Source organism: Gossypium hirsutum, chromosome D13, assembly GCF_007990345.1.
Source record: "Gossypium hirsutum isolate 1008001.06 chromosome D13, Gossypium_hirsutum_v2.1, whole genome shotgun sequence".
In the NCBI taxonomy this organism is placed as follows: Eukaryota; Viridiplantae; Streptophyta; class Magnoliopsida; order Malvales; family Malvaceae; genus Gossypium; species Gossypium hirsutum.
In genome coordinates this window covers 65,039,028-65,064,123 of record NC_053449.1, presented here as the reverse complement: position 1 = coordinate 65,064,123, position 25,096 = coordinate 65,039,028, and the positions used below count along the sequence as shown (strand labels likewise).

Genomic DNA, 25,096 nt, shown 5'->3' with positions numbered 1-25,096 from the left:
TTAGGGAATAATTGGAAAAAGTGACCTTAAAGTTTATTTTTGACAAAAATTTTGTGCGGTTAGGACTTTCACCATAGCACAACTTCAGTATTTTGGCCATAACTTGAGCTACAGACCTTTGTTTTGAGATCATAATATACCGATTCGAAGGGAATTGAAAGATCTAATTGAAGTTATTTGATGGCCTGAGCAAAAAAAGGTGTCAGGGAGACATTCGAAAATGACTTTGAAGTTTGATGTGAAATTTACCAAAAAAACCTAGAAAAATTCTGTTTTATTTAATTAAGGGAATTTTTGTATTTTCTCAATTATATTATTTTTCCTATTAATAAACATTATTAGATTAAGATTTATGGGAGATGGAGACATAACCATTCCTAGTTTTATTTTTTCTCTTTATTATATGGGGTTTCTAAACCTGAGTTTCTAGTTGAAGATTAATCTAAGTTTTATTCAATGAATTTGTGAAGGGCGCTTATTGTTGTTATTTTGAGACTGGCATGGAGTGCACATCTTTACCTGATATGAAAGGAGAGAAATGGTATACAATTCATGAATTTGAGGAACACAGAGCAAGAAATTATAGGAAAAATAAAGCAGATAATGAGAATGAGGCATATGGGTGTTATTGTGAATGAGTGATCAAATAATAGAAGACTTCGTACAGCATGGGGAATTCCAAATGTATAGGATAGATATTTGTAAACATTAGTTTTTCTTTATAATTTTCGTAGCAAAATTCTGCTTACTGGGTAAATAAAAGCAAATTTATCCAAAAAAAGAATAAGATCCTAATGGACTTGGTGTAATTTAGTTTTGAGTACATTGAGGTAGGCGTTGTTTTCACTTGCCGCTATATTTTAGAAAGGAGGCTTAGGTTCGTTCCTTTGCTTTGTACCGCTAAGAATTAAGGGTGTCTCTTCTCTGAATGTAAACTTTGGTTCTCTCAAGGGACAAATTACTTTTTCTTAAAAAAAAAAATCCAGTGTGAATAAATTATAAACGGGCACAAAGAGAAGCATAATAATTGGGCAGACTATTTTTGTACCCTTTGGATAGCTGTAAGCTTATTATTATTATTATTATTAAATTATGCTTGAGGGCAGAAAAAGGCTTTTGTATTAAATAGAGAGGAAAGAAAGCAGAAAGCAAGTTTGAAAGATGCGGAGAATTAGAGGGGTGTCCATTGTCCAAGTAGCGTGGTGAAGTGACAAAGAAAGAGTTGTATTATCTAAGTCTCAGATGGGTAATTACAGGTTCAGGTTCTCAGATATGATACCAAATGCCTGGTTTTACAAGCTCAAAGACATGAACAAAACCCGAACACATCACAGCAACCAAAAGAAACCTCCCACATCACAAACACACCACAATTCCAAGCCTAGGCACTTCACCTCGGAACCTTTCAAAGCTGCCAGATTACATGTCGAAGCCTCCGGCGATCCACCAAGAAAATCATTGAAGAGAAGAGACAGAAGAAGAGCAGTTTACAAGCCTTCTCCCAGAGCCATCTCATCTGCGTCTGCTGGTTTCAGCCACCATGCCATACCCATACTTAACAACTCTGCTCATCACTATTCTCTTTCTCCATTTGGGAGTTACCCTGAATCATCCAACTCAGAGGATGATGAATTTTTGGCTCCTCCACCCTCCACTTCTTACAATTGTCAACTTAGTTCTTCCACTACTGATATCATCATCGACATGCATAACACAAGCAAATTCGACGCAATATCTGAACTTGAGCTTCCTCCAATATTGACAAAGCTACCAAAGTCCAATCATAAGGCAGATGAATGCACCAAGTTGATGACGAGTTCATCTCCCAGAAGTAGTCCTCTGGTGAGAAAGTCACTTGGTACTCCTGGAATAAAGCTTCGGGCCAATTCTCCAAAAATTGCAAGCAAGAAGATTCAAGCTGCTTATGCGCGAAAGAGCATGTCACCTTGTAGGTACTTAAAGCTTAGGAATAGGAGCATTGCAGAAAGTCTTGCAGTCGTCAAGTCTTCGCTGGATCCACAGAGAGACTTCAGGAATTCTATGGTTGAGATGATTGTGGAGAATAACATTAGGAGTTCAAAGGAACTAGAAGATCTTCTTGCTTGTTATCTTTCTCTTAATTCTAATCAATACCACGATCTTATCATTAAAGCATTCGAGCAAATCTGGCTTGATATGACCAACCTACGCTTGTAAAATTCCCAGAAATAAATGTTGTTGACTTGGTCTGTTTTCAGCTTTTATTTCTTTTCTCATTTATTTATTTATTTATGTCGAATATCTTTTCTTAAGTATTCTGATCAAGCAAGATTATGAATTCTTATATTACATTTAGAGGTAAGTTTCCAGATGGGCGGGAGTGAACACTGTTCTAGCATACACTCTTGTACTATGGAGTGCTCTGTCCATGCTGTGATTCTTTTTGTCGCGAAGCATAATTATAACACAAGAAGCCACTTGTTGGATAATAATAATGAAAAATCTCATAATATTGTAAGACCATGATTATTAAGCATGATTAAAGTTTCTTAATATCATGAAACAGGTGGAAAATGTTTTGTATAATATGAAATATCTAGGAGGAGTCAGAAAGGTATAAATATATAATAGGCTAAGCAGTTAAGAAATTTATAGAGTAAATCTTGTAAGAATTAAGTGATAACTCGTTTGTAGTAGCAAGAGGATGGAGCAAACAGTAAAAATTAACAATGAGATATTTGGGTCAGCAAACAACTTAATTAAGCGGATTTGTGAGTGAGACGAGTAAACCAAAACAAGGTCCAACAAGGAAAAGGAAAAGCAAAAGGAGATTGTTACTTACAATATCAAGTAAGCCTGAAGAGCGTCATCAATATGATTGCTTAGCTTTTACTGGACAAGCATGATTGCTTTTGCATGAATGCGACTCTTACTGGTATTCTGTATACAGTTGGAAATTAGTAAATGAGGAATGTGGGGTAAAGGGTTGGAATATTTATTTATATATGCTCTGCTCCGTCGAAGTTGGCTTAGGAAATTCCATATTGATTGGATCTGCCATTCCGGCATACATAAGATTGAAAGCTCTTTTCGAAGAAGTATATACATATAGGTCTACATCACAAATTAAATATGCTGTCAAGTTGTAAAAGAAATTAATAGACTCGAAAAGTTTAGTCAGCTAGAATTGCAATTTAGGCCTCCAATCTTGTCTAAAGTTAATCCTTCATTATTAATTATTATGCTATATATTAAAGCTGAAAGAAGGTTAGACAATAGACACTCACCAGACGCCAAGGCAGTAGTTCCACGTTAGCTTGCCTTTAGCATAATGGGCAGGGTAGAGGCCACCTTGTCTGTAAGGCACCCCGAATCTTCATATCCAAGCAGATATTAGCATATATAAATATATTGGGACTTGGGAGCTCCGAATTCAGTTTTCACCCTCTTTCTACCTGTGGTTAAACCTGCCACTTTGGAACAGTGTGTTCCCATGCTGATCTCATTCCATTCCCAGCCTCAAGTGTGTGTTTGATTAGCTGGATAACAAGTACTCAAAGGAGCATTATATTTATTTATTTAACAATAATTTTCTCTTCTTTCAACATCAGTAAATTAAGACCACCATTTCTGAAGGCTTTTCTTGCGTGATTGTGGAATGAAAAGGCTTCTAGTATTTTTCATGAAAAACACCTCACGTAGCTCTAGGTTTAAGTAAAATTCGATTTGATTCAAAAAATTCGATAAAATTTTTAAATTTTAAATTAAATAGTTCGAGTTATTTAAATTAATCGAGTTATTTGGATCAACTCGAATAAAAAATTAAGTTTGGCTTTATCCTTTAAGTAACCTCTAAACTTGAATGCTCCTTTCTTGGTTGTTATTCTCCCACATGGCTTCCTTGTTTGGCTTTATCCTTCTTGAGTATCATTTAGAGTCATTAACTCTATGTCATCTAGATGTAATGAATCTGTTGACAGTCTTGGTGGTGAGTTCCAAATCTCTCACGTGTTCTTGATTTCCTCTATTCTGTGTGATGGAAAACCGTCTATCTCCATGTCAGCTATCTTTTCTAATAGTTGCATGGATTTTTCATCTCTGTCATCCTGGATATTTTCAATATCATATGCCAATATTCTTCTTCCATCAGTCCAGAGTTTATAATTCTTTTGCTGAAGTAAATATTGGGCTTTTATTATTAAATCTATCACTGCTTGGATTTGATAATAACTGGAATTATTGTAACACTTGTCAATGTTTTTTGTTAAGTGTCCTTTATCTTCTTTGACTGTTGATAATTTAGGACTTCCAATCATTTTTTGAATAATCCAAATTTGATATGGCTGATAAAATTTTCCTTTTTCAGCTATATCAATAAGACTACTTATTTCAAGATAAAAATAACAGTAATAATGTAGATTTAATAAATGCAGGAAAATCTTTTAATAAATGAAAATAGAAATTTTGCACTGTTATTTTTTTAACAAAACCAATTCAATACTGCTTATATCAAATGGTTCGTGATCAAGTCTAAATTTTATAGTAGGAAATTTTCATCTAAATCATTAATAAAAACATAAACTTGTAGAAATATTCTGAAAAAGCTTTTTGAAATTGAGCTTGCTGTTTGCAAATAGCTCCATTTATTTTTGTAAAAATTTCCACATGTAGAATTTTTCTAGCTTTATTATATAAACAAAGCCTAAACATTTTATTCATAATATAGGACTATTTGTTCCTTTATTAATAAATATTGAAATATATCAAGAAGATTGTTTATCTCCTTAGGGTCAGTTCTTCATTACTTTTGAAAAGTATTTTTGAAAAGTGCTGTGGAAAAGTGATGTTGAGAAGTGCTTTTGAAAAATTTAGTTTAAAATTTGAGTGTTTAGTATTACTGTCAAAAAGTGCTTTTCAGAAATAAAATGTTTATTTTAGACATGTTATTATCAAGTAACAAATATGCATTTAAATAATATTTAAATTAGTTAATATTATTATATTTTAGTAAGAATATAAAAAAATTATTATAACTTGTTAATATTTTAATATATGAATTATAAATTTTAAATATTTTTAAGCAATAAATATTAATTATTTATAAAATTTAATTAGAATATATAAACTATATTTTAAATATTTAAATATAACCATTAAATATTTGTAATTAGTATTTTAAAAAATATTTTTTTATTTTTAATTAATGATTTTAACACATTTGTAATTAAGCTCCAAGAAAAAAAAGAGGAAAGTATTATGTTATTGGAGGGGTGAAAAAATAATTAAGCACCAAAAGTGCTTTTGGAATTTTAGCTTTTCCTTTTCAGAAGTGTTTTTGAAAAACACTTCTGAAAAGCTAAAAGTTTCAACCAAAAGCAGCTTGTTCTGCACAGCTTTTCTTCCAAAAGTGCTTTTAGAGTCAGAAGTGTTTTTTTTAAGTAATGAATAACTGGCCCTTAATATCTAAATAACCTATTTCAAGCTCTTCCCAATCTCTATATAAAATAGATTTTAGTAATAAATCATGAGCTTCATTTTCTTTAGTTGTTTTTTCAACTAAAAATTGTGAAAGCTTAGTGAGAGCTCTTCTAAAATTAGCTTTTTGTTCAGAAATATGAGTTTTCCATATTTCATTAATAAAGTTATATAATTCTAATGGTAAGCCTCGATTATAAAAATCTTTTATTTCTTGATTTTGTTGTGTTTTCAACCAATTTTCTGCTCCTTTTATTATTTTAGCGTAACTAGCTTGATATGCTGAGTTCGGATCTTGGGACCAAGGAAATTGACTTATCGTTTTTTGTGTAAAAGATAAATGAGTTCAACTAGTTGTCTTATCATTGGATATGAAATATAATATCCTTGATTAGGATTTATTGTTTTCCCTTTGTTGGGTCTTTTATGGACAACTAGACAGTAGTCCATTCACCAACTTTTTGTAGAGGTTTTTTATCTCTATCCATAGGCCTTGCTAAGATAATCAACAATAATATTATCAGTTCTTTTTACATATAAAACTTCAAAATTCAAAGTACATAATTCATTGTACCATCTAATTCTCCTAGGTACAGTTTTCAAACTTTTATTAGTAAGGAATTGTTTAACTGTCTGATTATCAGTTTTTATAATAAATTTTTCGAGTGCTAAATATATAAGAAAGTTTTTTTATTCCTTTTTTTATTGCTAATAATTTTTTTTTCATATATAACATAATTAATTTCATTTGATTTAAATTTTCCTGAACTATATCCACATATTAGTTCTTCATCATTTATTGTTTTAGCTTTTAAAATACATCCCCAATAATTTTGTGAGGTATCTGTTTCTAAAATTAATTTATCACATTGTTTAGGTGAATAAATTTTTGGAATATGATTTATTTCAGATTTTAGGTTTTGTATAATTTCTGATTCTTTTTTAGACCAGATAAAAGCTTTATCCTTTTTTAATTTTTCATATAACTTACCTATTTTTTCAGATAAGTTAGGAAAGAAATTTCTTCCATAATTAATAATTCTCAAAAATTGTTGAAGTTACTTTTTATCTTCAATATTTTCAGGGAATTCTTTTATTTTTACAATAATATGATCTTGTAGTTTAAGACCATCTGCGGATAATTTTAATCCTAAAAATTCTATTTCTATTTTTCCGAACTCTATTTTCTTAGGGCTTAATATGATTCCATGTTTTATGAATTCTTGAGAAATAATATTTAAATGTTTTCTATGTTTTTCTAATGTATTTGAAAATATTAAAATATCATCTATATAGATTACACAATTTTTTTTATATTTGTTAAATATAGAATCCATCCATCTTTCCATTTTTGAAAGATTTGTGGTGCATTACATAATCCAAATGGCATTACTCTCCATTGATAATGTCCATTGAGTGTACTAAAAGCTATCAAAGGTTTAGATTCTTTGGTTAGCATGATTTGTCAAAATCCCGATTTACAATCAAATTTACTAAAATATTTTGCTTGTTTAGCTTGATTAATTAAAACATCCTTTATTCTAATAAAATATCCATCAAAAATAAAATTTTGATTTAATCTTTTATAGTTAATAACTATTCTAGCTTTTCCTCTTTTTATTTCAGCATGATTTCTAATCATAAAAGCTAGACTAGAATGTGAACTATTAGTTTTTTATATTAATCATTTTTCTAATAATTCTCTAATTTGTATATCAAATTCATCTATATCTTGTTTAGTATTGGTTTAACTCTAATAATTTTATAGAGATTTTCCAATTTAATTTCACAATATCTAGGGCTATTTTGCCATAATTTTATTGGTTCTTCACTAAAATTATTTTCTAAAATTTTAAACAACCAATAACTTGTTTCAAGTTGTTTAATCTATTCTTTTCTTGATGGTGCAAAATTTTTATCACGCACAAATTTATGATTTTCTACTAATGATATTTCTACAGAAGATTTTTCTACAGATAACAGAATTAAATTTTTATCTATAGAGAATGGTAAATGTTGGTATATAAAATTATTTCTTAATAATATATCTCCATGCATTACAGGAAAACATAATATTTTGGATATCACAAATCTTACATTATTTATGTAGATTGGTACATTTTTGGCTTTATATTGGATTATGGTTTCATTACCATCTATCCCTATTGCTTTTATTGGATGTTTCATAGATTCTCATTTTTCTACAAGAATGACATTCTTTCTGCAACTACTGGTTGTAGCTCTTGTATCAAATAAAACATGCAAGGAATATGTTTTATATTCTCTAAATTGAAATGTAATTTCAATATATGTGTAATATTTCCTGAATTGGAAATTTGAAAATGTAATTACATCACTTATTCCAATTTTCATTTGTTGAATAATTGTTGAAGTTTGTATTTATTCCATTCTAGTATTTCTAGAATTTCTAATTGGTTCTGTAGGAAAAATAGGAATATGAACTGTTTTCATTCCTATTAGTGTAGAACTTGTACTTATACTATCCTCTTCTTCCTCTATTGGAGTATAAATTAAATTATCATTTATATTTGTTATAGCAATATTTTTAAAATATAATTTATCTCCAGATGACATATATTCTATAGTACTTACAGGTTTAGAAGTACTTGCTCTACTTATCTTTTCTATCATCCAGTCTTTTGGTATTGATAGATCTCTTAAATGTAATAATTTTGGTTGTATTTCAGTAATAAATTTATTAAGTTCAAAGAGCTCAATAATTTTATTATTAATCTATTTGATTTCTACTCTACTGTATTTGTATATTCATTAATAGAAGTCCAACTTATTGCTAGATCTTCTGCTAAATCATTAATTTCAGAGTTTTTTGTCTGATTTCTTAGACATAAACACTCTTCTATTAGAGATTCTGTAATAGATATAAAGTAATTTGGTTTAACTTTAAATCCTATCGCACCTGTATGTAAGTTTGATTGAATTCCTCCAATAAGTGCTTTTATTGGATTTTCAAATCTTTTATATAGCAAAACTGCTATTATCGGTATATCATGACCTTTTCTAAATAAAATTCTAATAGTTATCATTGTTATTCCTAAATGTATATATTGAACTTGAGAATATTTCTTTTTAATCCTCTTAAATTTATCTTTAGTAAATAATAGGATTTCTGTTAATCCTCCTCTAGTATCTTTAGCTATTGTATTATCATTTATTTTTTCTATATGTCTTTACCATATCTTGAATTTAGATATTTTATATATTTCTTCTTTAGAAATATGATTTTAATTATTTTTTCTATCATTTCATCATAAAAGTTTTTTTCTTCTCCAATTAAATTTCTTAATTTTATATATTGCTGTTCATTTTTAGGAATTTCTTCTAATTGATTATTAGAACTACTTCCTGTATTAAACATAAATATATATATTCTTTTTCATCTGTATCAGAATCTTTTTCTGATATTAATTTATATAATATTTCTTTAGGATTTATTTCCTCTTCTGAACATATTTGTAGGTCTTGTTCTTCAAGTGTTTTAATCATTAACATTTACATATTTGTTTTTTAATTTTTTTTAGAATTTTTTCTTCTAACCAATCTTTTCTTTTTATTATAACCAGTATATTTTCTATTTCCTGGTTTCCATCTAACTAGTTTATAGCTTCTATTTTTCTTTTTATGTCTTTTATAAGTGTTAAGACGTATTGGTTTACATCCAAATTCCCATTCATTTTCTAAAATTTTTGTACAATGTTTAGTACTTAATTTATGCTTAACTTGTTTAGAAGCTTTACTTTGTAAATAATATAAAGTTATTCTTTCTTTTGTAAAATTTATTCTATTTCCTATAGAGTCTATATTTTCTGATGGTACACCAACTATTTTACTATGCTTTTCTAAATAAGAAACATATTTTTTTATACATATCTCATCCCACGGTGGTGGTAATTTATGAAAATATTGGTTTTTCTAAAATTCTATATTTTCATTTTTTAGTTTTTGATATTTATGAAGAAAATTTTTAGAGAATTCTTCTAAATATCAAATATCACATAATATGATTTTTGACAATATATAACTAGATATACTATCTTGATCTTTTTTTTTATCAAAATAGCCACAAAATTTTGTTTTTAGAATAAAAGTTAAACCTTTTAAAAGATATTTGGGAGTTCCTATCTGGTTGATTAACTACCCTTTTGTTCTTTTCCTTTATCAGATTCTTCTCATCTTTTTAGAAATTGTAGAACATCTCCTTGAAATGTTCCAACAAAATAGTTTAATTTTTTTTTCTTTTGACAACATATTGTTGTTGTTTACAACAATAGTCATAAATTGTGTCCAGTCATCTATGGTTTTTTTCATAGTCTGCTATAGGAATATTAATTAAATCTAAATATATTCCTCCTTGAGCAACATTTCTTTTATTTAAATCATCTATTTTATGTGGAACTGGTTAAGTAGATGATTCTCCTAGATTTTTAGTTTTTATTTCATTTATAGCTATATTTTCTATTTTATTACCAAAAATTCTAGTTGTATTTTCAACTTTTTTAAAATTTTTATTAAAAGATCTATAATCATCATTTTGAAGATCTGACTCTATTTTTCTTTTTCCATAAGGATATTTTTTACCAGTATCCATAGGTTCTGGTATTTCTATATATTCGTCTTCATCTGTTGAAGTATTTTCTTCATCAGATTTATAATTTGTAACTTTTAGGCCTTCTAGGTTTATAGAATTATCAGAATTACTAGAACTACTACTGTCTGTAGGTTCATAGTTTAACATATAATGATAGTTAAATAAAGTAAATAAATCTTTATGTTTTTCATAAAATTGTTCTATTAATTTTAAATATTCAACTCTTTCATTTTTATCAGAACTGTTAGTGAATTTATACTTTCAATGTTCTATAAGTTGTTTATAGGATTGGAAATCATATTTTTATTGATGAGTATATTTTCTTTTATGTTTTTCAGGTTTTTTTATTTCTTTTATTAGTAGAAGATGATTCTTCTGAAAAAAGTATCTTCTTTCTCAGACAAAGTTAATATAATATTACTATTTCCATAATATAAATGTCCTAAATCTATCTCTTGTTCTATATTTTTATTAATAAGAACTTGTTCTAATTTATTATTAACATTAGATAATATTTCTTTAAATTCGTTGTTCAAATCTAATTCTGTAACTGCTCCTAAATTATTTACTTCTTGTTCTATTTTGCTTACTTTGTTATATAATTTATGAAAATATATAGAAGTAATATCTATTAAACTATTAAAACATTTACTCAGAGCTGAAATATTATTTTCATTTTTAGAGTCAATATGCATAGTATGATTGCAAATTTTATCTTTATATAGACAATCTGTTTCTTCCATGAAATTTATTTTTGGTATCTAAAACCTTCCGTTATCTTTTTATGTCTTTACTTTCAAAGGCCTAAAGTCTCACGCAGACATAAACAGACAATAGAAATACAGAATAATAGATATATGAGTTTTAAGATAAATAACCATAAAATAAACAAAATTGTAAATAAAAGATAGGAACTTACAATAAATACTACGATATTATTTCTGCAAGTATCATTACTCCAGGCTCTGATACTAATTACAAATGAAAGGGAAATGTGAAAGACAGTAGATTTTATTAGCAGATTTGGACCTACTTTCATGTAATATTTGGAAATTTTTTTTGTTTTCTTTAAGAAGTCATGAGAATCGATTCTTGATCCCTCAATTTGATAAGAATTATTTTTTGAAGGGTCGATTATAGTTATTAATTGAATTTGTTGGAGTTTATATCTCAAATAGTTTAGTTGGACAACTATTTTCTATCCATATTCATTGGTTTATTTAATCCATCTTTTATCTTTTAATTTTAATTTTCATTTTCTTTAACTATTTATTGTTTTGAGTCCTTATTAATGTTCTTAAATTTATACTTTTAATTATTTTTATTTTCTTTATTTTCAAATTCTATTCAGGTTAGATCCGAATGTTTTTCGAATTGAATAACTTGTCTGTATTAGATATAATAATAATTTATGAGTGATTTCGGCTAGACCATGAAGTACTAAATTTGCAAATCCAAAGAGCACGGTGAGCTAAGATTTTCACCGGTCTAGCCCAATATGCTTGCTGATTGGAGGCCTGAGAGAGAGCTCCAAGTGGCTAGGGACACCACTCACCAGACATGGCTTGGATTTTGAACCTGACAAGCCTCGATAACATACAATTTAATGATTTATACTTGTGAAGTAACTTGAAAAATTATATAAATTAAAATCTAAGATTGATATTATAATAACGATGCCATTTGTAAATGTATAGAGGATATTATTCTTATTAATAGCTTGAGCAAATTTTGAAAATTTAATGGTGAATTTTATAATTATTCTCTTATCTATAATAATTTGCAACTTTGTTTTGAATTAACTACAATGTGTTTCATTACTTACTAAAATATCACTGTAATTTTCAATTATTCGTAACATATTAATTAGTTTTACTTAAATATTTTATTAATTTTTTAAACTTTTCGTTTAAAATGATTTAAAACATTGACTAAATTGTGAATTAACATAATTTTAAAATTATAATTATAATTAAAAATATAATGCGCTAAGAATTTTGGTTTTTTAACGTAAAAGTTATTTATTATTAATAGCTTATATAATTTATACAATTATAATTATGAAGTAGGTTGTTACGTTGTCAACCATTTAACCTTATTTTATACAATTCTTTTTAATAATTAACAAAGTCATTATAATTTCAAACTCAAATGTTTAATCATGTTATTAAAATTAAAAAAATATATCATTCATATTAATAGCTTTTCTAAAATTTTAAAATTATATATAATTATCTCTTTATTTAGTATAAATGTATCCATAAATTATAAAATGTTGAAATTATTCTCTACCAATTTTTATTAAAAAAAAGCAATTAAAAACTTTAGAATTTAATGACGTTAACTAACTATATTTTAATTAAATTAGTTTATTTCATTTTTAACATACTTAACTAGAGAAGTTTTATTAATTGAAACTCAAAGAATTGATTTAAATTTTATTAATTTTGAAATAGATTATCATCTTTTATCTTCACCCTATTTTTAAGTATTAATGGATTTAACTTTAAATTACATTTTATACAACATAATTAATTTTAAAACTTTAAAGAATATATCAAATAATAATGTTTCAAACCGAAACATGAGAGCATGGGACAATTTGACAAATTAAGTCTCGAACCAAATATATTTACAATTCATACATTTTTCAATATTTATTTTATAGATAGAATCGAATATTTATCATGTATTTTTAATATTGTTTGAGAAAATTAAAATTTTACTAACAAAGATTATTTTTATTTATTTCTTTTGATTTCATAAGATATAAATAGTGATGCAAATTAATGTTATCTGAAACTATAATTAAATAACCATTTATTGATCAATTATTAAACATTTTTCTAAAAAATAATTAAATAATCCTAAAAACCCTTGGTTATCATTTACTATGGTAATTTTGATTTTGGGCTTTATTTTAATCTCCCTAAGGGAGTTGATCATACCTTTAACTCATCACATCAAACTCAAGTTTTTTCACTCATATCTTAAACAACATGGTTGTTATGGATCAACAAATGGCACGTGGAGAAAAAATCTTATATAGCATAAGGAGCATATGGTTTAATAGAAATGCCGCTTTAAAATGGAAGCATCAAGTGCCAACAGGGGTGTATCAAGCAGCATGCTAATGGTTACCTTCACGGTTAGCTGGCTGCTCGCATGGTTCATGAGGTTCAGGCAATCCTGCCACAGATGAATGTGGTTGATGATGTACAATGGCGTAAACCACCGATTGGTAAGCTTAAATGCTATATTGATGGGGCCATTTTTATGAATGATGGGGCTGTTGGTTGGGCGGCCATTGTGAGGATTGATTCGAGTCAGTTTGTTAAGTGCATATTTGGTTATAGCTGAAGTTATAGCTGCTCGAGAGGCACTCCATGGCTTTGTTCTTGGCATGCGGAGGATATCATTTTGGAAACCGATAACCGCGGTTCTTTCCCATAGTTATTCGTTTAATTCTTTATCCTTTCATTGGATATGTAAGAATGCTAATAAACTGCTCATTTCTAGGCAATGATAACTTTTGACATGCAGATACTCTGAATTTATTATTTATCCTTCTATTGTGAAAATTTTAATGTTCAGATTGTAATCATAATTTAGGCGAAAATGAAGGGATATAGGATCAACTGTATTGGGTAAGCCTATTAGCTTGGGTTTAGGTTCTCCTCATTTTCTCTTTTTATCCTAATTTTAATTTAATGAAATGATTTTTCTTTAATATAAAACAAATATTATATAAAAACCAAAATATTCAAGTAGTAAATGCTAATAGCTTTTAGTTTAATAATATTTGTCTGTTAAAAATAATTATATTATTAAAAATAAAAAGTTATCATTTATATTTTATAATAATAGCTTTTGTAAAATTTTAAAATTTTATATAATTATTCTTTTATACATTTATTTAGTATAATTTTATCTATAAATTATTAAATATTGAATTTTTTTATAAAATTTTGTAAAAATATCAATTTAAATTTGTAAAAGTTAATAACTTAATTGTAAGTTAAGTAACTATATTTTAATTAAATTAAATTATTTTATTTTTAACATACTTAAAAGCAAAAAAAATATTAATTTCAAATCTAAATAAATTAATTAAAAGTTTATGTTTGAGTTTATTAATTTTGAAGTAGATTTTTTATTTTTTGGTATTCTACAGATCTATTTTAATGTTCATAATGGGTGTTTGTGGTTGCCCTCTCAGCAATGTTAATTTCAAAGTTAGAACTTGCATCCTCCTTTTAAGAATGCAATATACTTTATTATTATACCCAACACTCCGTAATCATATATCTTATATCTTGGAAAATGTCTCAATTTTACCCAAAGCACTCCGTAATCAAAGATAATCGTATAGCCAATATACACGACTCAATTAATCCCTTATTTATGTCTTCTTAAGGCCAAACTCGGGGTGTACTTGATGCAGTCGTCCATCCCTGGGTGATGAAATTAAAAGAAAGGCAGTGAGTGGAGCATTGACGTGTAAAACTGGTAGGAGTGGAGAGCTAGGCCTAGGATTTTATGCGGTTCTTCCCTGAAGTCCTCTGTGTCCTTTTGGTAGGAACCTCACAAGGTGACTGAAACCCAATATCCTCCACAGCTCCAACAGTCTTAAACAACCGTCTCTTACTCACCTCTTCCACTAATGATCGGTGAAGTAGTTGGCTCCTAATATCTACTAGCGATCGATTCCTTGTCAGCTTTCGATTGCCCATCAATAATCTCGTATGTTTTGAACTACAAGCTGCGTGTGATTCCAAACCCTTACTACTACCTATTGACAGCCCGCTTCTTGAACTTTCTCCATGCCAAAATCTTGTCGAGTTGTGAATTCTTGAGCTGACATGTTTGCGTGCTGTTGTTGTAGGGCTCATATCAGGATTGTGGTCATCTCCAGACAAGTAACTAAAGTTGGAATAAATTCCTGAGTGCGAAGAGCTCTGAGAGCTGGTATCATCATCTGCGATAACAATTTGACAATGATTTCTCTTTTTTATTTATTATTTTGCTTAATTCTAAGGCCAGTTTAAGTAAATAATTATGTGATACCGAAAGTGACAAGACAAAGAATAGTTTGCAACCCCATGGATAATATAACTCAGTCTAGGAAGGAAAACCTAAACATTAGTGCAACAAACATATATGGATTGACAAACAATATATACACTAGAATCTTACCTCGGAGCCAATCGCAGCCATGTGACATCAAGACAGACATTTGGGATGAAGAACAGGAGGAGAAAGAGTAAAACGGATGATGACACCCATCATCATCATCTTCCTGGTAGTTATATGTATTATGGGCTTGATGTCTAGGGAGGTCTGATTTTTTCCATTGTGGGACTAGAGCTGAAATTTCACCATCAATCATTTCTGCAATTTCAAGTGGATCCCAATCGGTTATCTCAAGCTCCTTCACCATTTCAGTTGCCACATCCAATGGCGTATCTTCCACAATATCAAAGGGAAAGTAGATGTTCCTAGTAGAACCTGCAACACAAGGCCGTGTGGATGAGAATGATTCACTACTTTTTTTCAAACAATTGGATATGTTAATAACATGAAAAAATAGGGCCTGATCTCATACCCTCTGTATCTGCAATCTGAACTTTAAGGAAGATGGTATCATCTTCAGGATTAAGCTTCCCAGTGATGGTCATGTCTGTTCTCGGTGGATTATCGTTGAGGTGCAATTTCTCGATTTCACTTTGATTTAGAAAGAGCTTTGGACTCCCAAGCCTCGTCGCTTCATCCTTAGCGAGAAATGGGTCAAGCAATAGTTGTTCCGCTGATAATCTGTTAGAAGCATTTACTAGACATTTGCCAATAAATCTCTGTGCATCCAAGTCTTGAATCTGGTAGAATGCCCCTGGTAGCTTCCCCTGAACAAAGGAAGTGGCATGCATGTCAGTCAAACTCCGATTAAGTAAGATCGACTTATTAAATCTAATACTGCCATTGAAACTGGACCATACCGAGGTCACTTTCTTGTAAATTTGAGCTGGATTGGCACATTCACTATATGGATATTCGGATGTAAGCATCTCTAACACACACATGCCAAAAGAGTAGACATCAACGAGTTGATTGTAATCCTCTTCATATAATTCTGGTGCCATGAACTCTGGAGTGCCTATCGATGGACATTGGAGTCAAACACTCTAGAGGTAACATACCTACATATAGCAAGCAAGCATGGAATAAGGAAACGGTGGGTACCTATAACACTGTGGGCTGATTTGGATCCTCGGAGAATGGCTGCAAGCCCCAAATCGCCAATCTTGACTTGCCCAAGATGGCCATTAACAAAAATGTTGTCACACTTAAGGTCTCTGTGAATAACTGGAGGGTCATGAGCATGCAGATATACAAGACCCTGCAGTATTTGGCGAGCCCAATTCTTAATGGCGCGGATGTCTACTCGTTTATATTTCTTCCTGTATCTGCAGATTTGGTTGACAGCAATCTCATCATCAATTAGTGGTTTATATACTTGTGTTGAAGAGGTAGGAGTAGAAGAAGAGTAAGAAAGAGCAGTACGCTCTGAGAGATCCCGAAGTGAACATTTCAGTTATGAAATTGAAGGTCTTGCGATGAACATCGATCCAGGAGGAGTGGAATCTTATGATAGAATCATGATTGAGGGTGCTGAGGAGGTGAACTTCTGAGTACAGCCTCTGCAAATCCTCTGGCGATCGGAGCACCTCATTCAGTTTTACCTGGTTCCACGCCACCTCCATTCCCAGCACCTCATCGATTGCTTTATACACTGTTTTCATTGCACCTTTCCCCAGCATTTCTTCAAACTAATGGATGCATTTTGGAAACACCAATAGACTGATCAAATCAATGTCCAACCAGGAATTAACAACATTTTCTTCTATCTTTTTTTTTTTGTGAAACCCTCGAGTAAATGATCAAATTCCACGTACATTAGTTGCTTCCACAATTGTTATTATTAGTAGCCTTTTTTTTTTGGTTCTAATTTAATTTATATTATAATGTAAAGTTGTCTGATGCTAACGGCGAAATTAATAATTGAATATTAAATGACCTTCAATAACTCTATTTTAATGTAATCCATTTTGATAATTTATTTATTTTAAAAATGTTAATCCACTCATAGTCATAGGCCATCAACTTGCTGGAAGAGTCGTGCTAGTGATAGCTACCAATTACTGTTGACCACCCACCCCCTAAAGACGAGTTTAACAAATATTCGGAAAACAATCTGATGCGAATTCGATCATAATAGCATCCACGGAATTGTAAATTAAATCACGCTCCCCCGCCCCCGTTCTTTTGCAGTTTAATTTTATTCGATATAAACTTCTTATAAGGCTAAAAGAAAAACAAATCTTTTCACATGAAAAATGCTTGTGAAATTCAGCAAGAAGCATGTCGGGAAAAAAAGTAGAGGAAATTAAGATGAGAATTTGCAATTACTTACCCGACCATATCGTCCAGAAGGATCAGTTTCAACGTAATCATGATCCTTGGCTTCATCGAACTGCTTTTTACGCATCATGTTTGAGCAAGCTAGCTAGCTGGACGACGTACAAGAAAATTGAAATTAACTAAAAGCAAGTAATATATATCTTGTACAGAATAAGGTGTATATAGATATACGTTGGAAGTGGGAGAAAAAGGATATGTATTATTTTAGTTAAGAAGATGGGGGGATGGATATTTGTAAGAGGAGGGGAGAGGAGACAAGAGAAGAGAAGACACCAAATTAAAGAAGCCAAAAGAGTCCTATCAACAAAAGAAAAGAAGAAGAAGAAGCAGCCAAAAGAGAGAGAAAGAAAGGTGATGGCTCTGGGCTGGCTGGCTGGAGTAGCCAATAATACGTTAGTTTAGCATGAATAAGATAACGCCATTTTCACTAGTGCACGTGAGAAACTAACATTTAATCCAGGTTGACACCTACAGGAATTGATGATGAAGAAATTAAGATAAAAAGGTTGGTGTTCCTTAGAGAAATGGGTATCCAGTGCAAGAATTGTAGCGATATTGGTAAATGAAGGAGTACTTTTTGGCATTCAATCAAAGATTAAATAGTGGAAGAGAAAGATGAGATTGATTTGACTGAGCAATATCGATGCATGGGGTCCGAATATCTGTGGCTACACTTTGTTAGTAGCAGCAATATTAACAATTTGTGTGGGGGATGATGAGAGAGAATCCCAAAAAGAAAGAAAGATACTATACTATTAATATTTGATGAATCATTTCTTAACATAAATATTAAAATTAATTTTTTATTTAATATGTAATGTTACATGAATTTTAATTTAATGTAATTTTATATATGAAATTTTAATTAAATTCAATTTTTATAAATTATTAACAATATTATTGAATTAACATCATTTTATGTTGATTTATTGTATATAATTATATCAAATTAAAATTAATGTACCAACGAAAATAAATATGGTAAATATGTCCAAATTAAAGGCAATTAATACAAGGAAATTATAGATGAGAAGAACACGAAGGTAGGCAGGGAAACAGTGATTTTGTGATTAGAAATTAAGGTAGGTCCTACAAAGAGATGATATATGGATGAGAAAAAATTAAAACCAGCAAGGAGGTGGATGGCATCACATTTAAATTAGGCACGTTACTTTACATTAATTTTTTTTTTTTTCCTTGGAGCAACACTCCAGTTTCCATTCGCATATTGAACAAAAAAGAAGATTTCCAACTCCCATTTCTCAAGCGATATGGATTCCACTTAACTTGTATCAGTATGCCAAGCTTTGACTTTAGCCATTTCCTGACTAGCCATAGCTATGTACTACAATATTTTTGTGTGTACATATGCTATCTTAGTGCATAATTAAAACAAGTTAAATTAAATTTGATATTGGGTAAATTACAATTTTTTTTACCAGAAACAAATTCAGAAACTTTTATTAAAAAAAAATAAACCAACCCATGAGAGTACAAACAGTAAACAAAAGAAAAAAAAAACCAATAATCCTGGAAGGAATACATGAGAACCATCTCAAGCAGAAACTCAAATTCCCCCAAATACAAGCAAAACAAAACACTTAGAATCCTTTAATCACAAACTCCATACACCTTCAACAAATTTTAATCTCTCCATAGCACCAACAATATTAAAATCTAAGTGCTAAAAGTAACATATTTTAGTCTCATTCGTAATACGTTTTTGGGTGATTATTCGATGTTAATGGTGAATGCTTTTAATATTTTAAATTCATATTTTTATACTTAGGATAGCATTTGGGAGCAAAAGAAGCGAAAACTAGAAAATTGGAGAAAGGTACAGAGGTCACACGAGCTGGACCATTCCACATGGCCTGGACACACGGCCGTGTGATCCACACGGGCTGCTACACGGCCATGTAGCAGGCTGTGTCAATTTCACAAATTGCACTCCAAATAGTAGAAAAACGCGATTTTAGAGTTTTTCGGGCATTATAAGACCTATATATCACAAAAATAAGAAGGCAAGAGTGAGTCATCATAGAATATTCAAGAAAATAACTCGAAAAAATACCATTGAAGCGGATTTTGAAGTAGATTTCTACCAAGATTGAAGATTCCCAGTTGATTTTTCAAGAGATTATAATGAGTTTCTTCATTTATCATGGTTATTTTGTATCTTAGATGTTTTTATTTTCTAGTATGAATTAGTTTTCTAAATACCTGTGAAGATAAACCTTATAATGAATTCTGTCTTTTAATTTTATTTTACGCAATAAACACGTAGATCTTGTTCTCAATTATGTATGCTTAATTCTTGGTTTAATATTTCTAAATTATTGATCCATGTTTAATGTGCTTAAATCAAAGGAGGAATAGACCCTGTTTAAGAGTAAATCTAGCGTAATTGAGTAGAATTGCATGCAATCCTAGAAATAGGATGATATAAATCTATTGGATTAGAGTCATGTAACAGTCCGTTTTCAGTTAATTTGGAACAGTGGTTTTGGGACCACAAATCCAAGTCTGGAAGGAAAATTATTTTTATATTATTTCATGGTCTGCATTATGATAGAAAATTTCATTAAGAAAATTTTACCGATTATATGATTAATTTGATGAAAAGGATCAAATTGCATAAAGTGCAAAAGTTAAATTCTAGTAGTTAAAGGGATCAAATAGCTATGGAATTCAAAATTTGAGGTCCTTATATGGAAAATAAACCATTAAGAGGATTTAGTAGGTAAGTATGATTATTCATCAATGGAAAATTTAATAAAGAAAATGATGAAATTGGAAAGTAAAAGATAAAAAGATGACAAATAATAAAATAAAGTAAAATATCATCATATTATCATCTTTCCTAAATTAAAAACATGGAAACCCTCGCTATGGAGACTTGAAGAAAGACAAGCTTATTTGGCTTAATTAGGTGAGTATCCTTAGGGGTGTTCATTCCGTTAACCGACCGGTTAATCGACCCGAAATTACTATAACCGAATTAACCGACCTTCCAAAAATTTTAACCGTTAACCGAACCGATTTTTTTTTAAAAAAATTAACCGAACCGAAATTTTTTCGGTTAATAAGGTCGGTTAACCGAATTAACCGAAAATTATGAATTTTTTATTTTTGGTTAAAAATTACCCGAATTACCCGAATTACCCGAATTACCCGAATTAACCGAATTAACCGAATTACCGAAAAAAACCTGAATTACCCGAATTTTTTTATTTTTTATTTTTAAAATTTAAAAAATTTATAAATTATTAAAGTAAATTGGGTTTTAGACTTTAGTAAATTGGGTTGTCTTTTAGTTTTAGTTTTATTGGATTGGGTAATTGGGTAAACTTTAGTTTTAGTTTTATTGAGTTGGGTAATTGAGTTTGGGCTGGGTTGGATAATTTTATTTATTAATTTTTTCGGTTAACCGAAAATTTTCGGTTAACCGACCGGTTTCGAACCGAATTAACCATTAACCGAAAAATCATAAAAAAATTAACCGACCCCGGACCAAAAAAATTCGGTTAACCGACCGATTAATCGAATTCGGTCGGTTAATCGAATTTTTTCGTTTTTACCCGAATTATGCACACCCCTAAGTATCCTTGTCCCGCTTTTAATAATTTTCATCTTTCCGAGATCGTAATAGCTTAATCAAGCTATCTCGAGGATTAATTTGTAAAGTTATCAAAGTGTTAGGATTTTGCCATGGATGAGTGTGTATGAATTATGAAGTTTTATGGTAGAAAATGAAAGGTTGTTGATAGATAAACAACTTTTGTTAAGGGAATTTTGATGAAATCATGATTTAGGGACTAAATTGAAAAAATATAAAATCAATGGAAAAATTATGAATTTTATGAAATACATGGGCTACTAATGTTATATGTAAAAATCGGCTAGGCTTGGAATAAGGATTAAACTGCATAAATTTTATTTTCCGAGCTTAGGGATGAAATTGTAATTAATTAAAAGTATAGGGGCAAAATGGTAATCTTTCCAAAAATGTGAAATAGATTGAATTGAATATGAATTGATGTTAAATTCATTCGTATAGATCTGGATAGATCAAATACGAAGTTAGATCGTGAAAAAGAAAAAAGTATCGGATTAGTAGACAACAAATCGACATACAATTATCGAGGTAAGTTCGTGTAACTAAATTGTATATTTATATGTTTGAATTGAATTGTATGTTTGTGATTGTATTATTGTCATATATATGAAATTAATCACATATTCGACGATGACTGACAAGTATTAAGTCCCGTTTGAATAAATAAAATTCAATAGATACAGGGTTCCCGAATTGGTTGTGGTCCTGCATGTGTTGCAGACACACCACAGCTCGAAAGAGCATCCCGTTATTAGCTTTCATTAGCTTCTCGTTATATGGTTGTGATCCTGCATGTGTTGTGGACACATCGCAGCTCTTATGAGCGTCCCAATATATGGCTCTTCAGAGCTTCCTGATTAAAGGCTCTTTCATGAGCTTATTGATTAATGGCTTTCCAAAACTTCCCAATATTGGCTCGCTTGAATTTCCCGTTATATAGCTCGAATGAGCTTCCCATTACATGGCTCACATAAGCTTCCCGTTATATGGCTCGAAAGAGCTTCCCGCTTACATGTTTGCATGAGCATTCATGTATATGAATTGACAGATTACAGTTTTGTACACCTTGTGTGTACTACCTGTATATTCATCAATATATTCAATGATTCAACGGGCAAAATCCTGACATGAGAATATATGAATTCAAAATGAATCATTACCCATATATACATGAAATACATGAAATTGATATATGAACACAAAAAGTGGAAAGTTATGAACATGGAAATTTGATATTTGATGAGCTTATACATGTTTCTTGGTATTCATGTGAAATACATGACTAACATGTTTGATGAGGTTATGTGTGTTTAGGCTATTAGCCAAATTGCTTTAGATGTATTTTGTATGCTTACCTTAAATGTAAATGAATGGTAAGTTAATTTCCCGTTATACGAAAGTAAGTTAATTTCCCATTATACGAACTTACTAAGCTTTAAAAGCTTACTCTGTTTTATTTTCCTGTTTTGTAGTAATTTGGAAGCTGGTCGAAGCAACATCACACTATCTTTCGGCTTATTTTGGTATAAATAATAAATTAGTTTTGGTTATAATGGCATGTATAGGTTAACTTGGCCAATGTTGGCCTGTAAATGTTTTTGTTATGATTTGCCATTGGAATGGTTTGTGTTGGTACAATTTGGTATATATATATATGAATGTGGCTTCATCAAATTGATGTGTGGATGAATGAATGGGAATGAAATGTAAATTGAATATGCATATGATAATTTGGTCAATAAGGTAAGTTTATATACTTGGTTGTGTGATATAATTTTATGTTTAAGATTTGATATTGGCTTGACATGAATATCTTCTATTGGTTTGTGAATGTGTGAAAGTGATAATATAGGTGGAAGATAAATTGGGTGAGAAATGTGGCCTAAGAAATGGCCTATTTTTGTCCACACGGGCAGAGAAATGGGAGTGTGTCTCAGCCATGTGTGACACACGGCCTAGCACATGGGCGTGTGGTTTGGCCATGTATCCCCTGCATCTTTAAATTTTCAAAATAGAATGCTCATAATTTTTCACACGAGTGTGTGGCTTGCCGTGTGACCCAAGTCAGAGAGCACCTTAATTTGGACACGGGTTGGGACATGGCCGCGTGTCCCTATTTCGAATGCCTACACGGCCTAAGACATGGGTGTGTCTCTTGACCGTGTGAGACACACGGCTTGGCCACACGGGCGTGTGTCCCCTACACCTGGGAAAAATTTTGATATCTTGCGAAAAATTCTCTGAGTTCCCGGTTTAGTCCCGACTTATTTCTAATGCATAATTTGGGTCTTGAGGGCTCAAATAAGGGACAATATGATCGATTTCTAATATAATAATAAACGATATGAAATGTCTGAATTTGATCTGAAAATTTTGATAATTCTCTGTAACCCTGTTCTGGCGACGGATATGGGTTAGGGGTGTTACAAGTCAAATCTAATAAGGAAATTCATAAATCGAGTTAATGTGATAATAGATGTTTTAATTAGAAAGAAATTTCAATTAGTCAACCTAGAGTTAGCTGCTCTTATTCTTGAAGATAGATATTAGCATAATTTAGGAATTTTTACAGATCAAGATTAAAGAAATTGCGTAATTTAAATTGATAGTGACAGATAAAGTTTAGATGAATTCTTTCCTAGGTATTGTTTCACTTCTTGGTTGTTTACTCGATCAATTTTCTAATTTGTTTTTTGTCTCGTTCATTAGTTAATTAAATTAGTTAATTTTAGTTTTAATTGATCACTCAAATTTATTGGTTAAATAATAGAAAGACGGTAATTACTAATACTTTTAGTCTTCGTGGGAACAATATATTTACTTACCGTAGCTATACTATTAATTGATAGGTGCACTTGCCTTTATCGAATTTTTAATTGGTTTACGACTGCATCAATCCTTCGTCCCTCACACCTCAACTTCCAAATCATCCAATAAAAGAGCAATTTGGATTTTCTTTCTACTACCATCAACAAGACTAGACATATTCCCAAAAATATTGTTAGAATTATGTAACCTGAATTCTTATTAAAATAAAGTACAGTGGTTGATTGAGTTTGGTATCATGAGTAGAACGCATCAACTCAATTAAGAAAATTACAAAAAAAACTCAAATCAAAATAAATGATAACTAAGGGTTTGTAAGACTTTTAAATTTTAATAAAAACTAAAGCTAAAAACAACCACTATTTACTTCAAAAACTACCCACTTAAAATTTATTTAATTATTTTCTCAAAATATAATTATTTTATATAAAAATATTTTTTACACAAAAAATAGTTTTTTATTTTAATTTTTCTTTTCTTTTTAAAATTATTCTTTTAGAAAAACAATTTATAACTTATAAGTGTAATTAAGTTATTAAAAAAAATCCTCTCACGAGTGGGTGAAAGGTATAATCTAGTATTTATTAAAAATTTTGTATAAAAAATAAATATTTAATTGAAATGGATGTCACTAACATAGTCGGGCACTTAAAAATTAGTATTGCATGAAAATTGCATAGTTTAGAATAATAGACAATGCTAATTACTATTTACAAGCCATAAATTAAAACAAATCAATAATTAAGCCATAAATATAGTTTTTACTAATTTTTTAGAAAATATACTTAATTTAAATTTAGGTAATTATTTTAGATTCAAATTAATTTTGAGTTTAGATGGGAGGGATTTAGATTCTTGGCACGCATGTAACTTTGAAAATTCATGGGATGGTTGTTAGATTTTTGTTGACGAAGAGAGAGGGAGCAGCTAGAAGCGTGTGGCTGAAGGTCAGATGATTTTATGGTATTGGGAAATATTGCTACCATAAAATACGTGTCATTTTATTCATTCTTATCCTCTTTCTCTCATGTATAAACAAAAATGATGAAGTAATTAGTTGCGTCAATGTTTTTGCCTTTTGTTACATTATATAG

General features: G+C 30.0%; 2 protein-coding genes across 3 annotated transcripts; one reads left to right on the top strand and one right to left on the bottom strand.

The window, feature by feature from the left end:
• The first annotated feature begins 937 nt into the window (after window positions 1-937).
• LOC107936052 (transcription repressor OFP3) lies at window positions 938-2,236 on the top strand. Its single transcript, XM_016868698.2, has one exon. It carries the CDS (start codon window positions 1,243-1,245, stop codon window positions 2,194-2,196), a length of 954 nt encoding a protein of 317 aa, XP_016724187.2. The 5' UTR covers window positions 938-1,242; the 3' UTR covers window positions 2,197-2,236.
• A 12,073-nt stretch (window positions 2,237-14,309) lies between these two features.
• Window positions 14,310-18,124, bottom strand: LOC107936072 (probable serine/threonine-protein kinase WNK4). 2 transcript variants are annotated; one of them, XM_016868722.2, is made up of 7 exons: window positions 17,550-18,124; window positions 16,640-16,905; window positions 16,319-16,542; window positions 16,075-16,232; window positions 15,687-15,981; window positions 15,278-15,589; window positions 14,310-15,059 (listed from the first exon to the last, which is right to left on the bottom strand). In XM_016868722.2, the coding sequence occupies exons 1-7, from the start codon at window positions 17,625-17,627 to the stop codon at window positions 14,611-14,613; spliced, it is 1,782 nt and encodes a 593-aa protein (XP_016724211.1). In that variant the 5' UTR covers window positions 17,628-18,124; the 3' UTR covers window positions 14,310-14,610. The 2 variants fall into 2 exon arrangements, with proteins under 2 accessions (XP_016724211.1, XP_040965627.1); XM_041109693.1 differs by having other exon boundaries at window positions 16,640-16,936; window positions 17,550-17,687.
• Window positions 18,125-25,096: the final 6,972 nt, after the last annotated feature.

Coding starts and splice junctions, on each gene's coding strand:
- LOC107936072 (XM_016868722.2), bottom strand. CDS start 17,627: ATGATGCGTAAAAAGCAGTTCGATGAAGCCAAGGATCATGATTACGTT. Junction 16,233..16,318: donor ATCAGCCCACAGTGTTATAG/GTACCCACCGTT, acceptor GTCCATCGATAG/GCACTCCAGAGTTCATGGCA. Junction 15,590..15,686: donor TCAGATTGCAGATACAGAGG/GTATGAGATCAG, acceptor CTTGTGTTGCAG/GTTCTACTAGGAACATCTAC.
- LOC107936052 (XM_016868698.2), top strand. CDS start 1,243: ATGGGTAATTACAGGTTCAGGTTCTCAGATATGATACCAAATGCCTGG.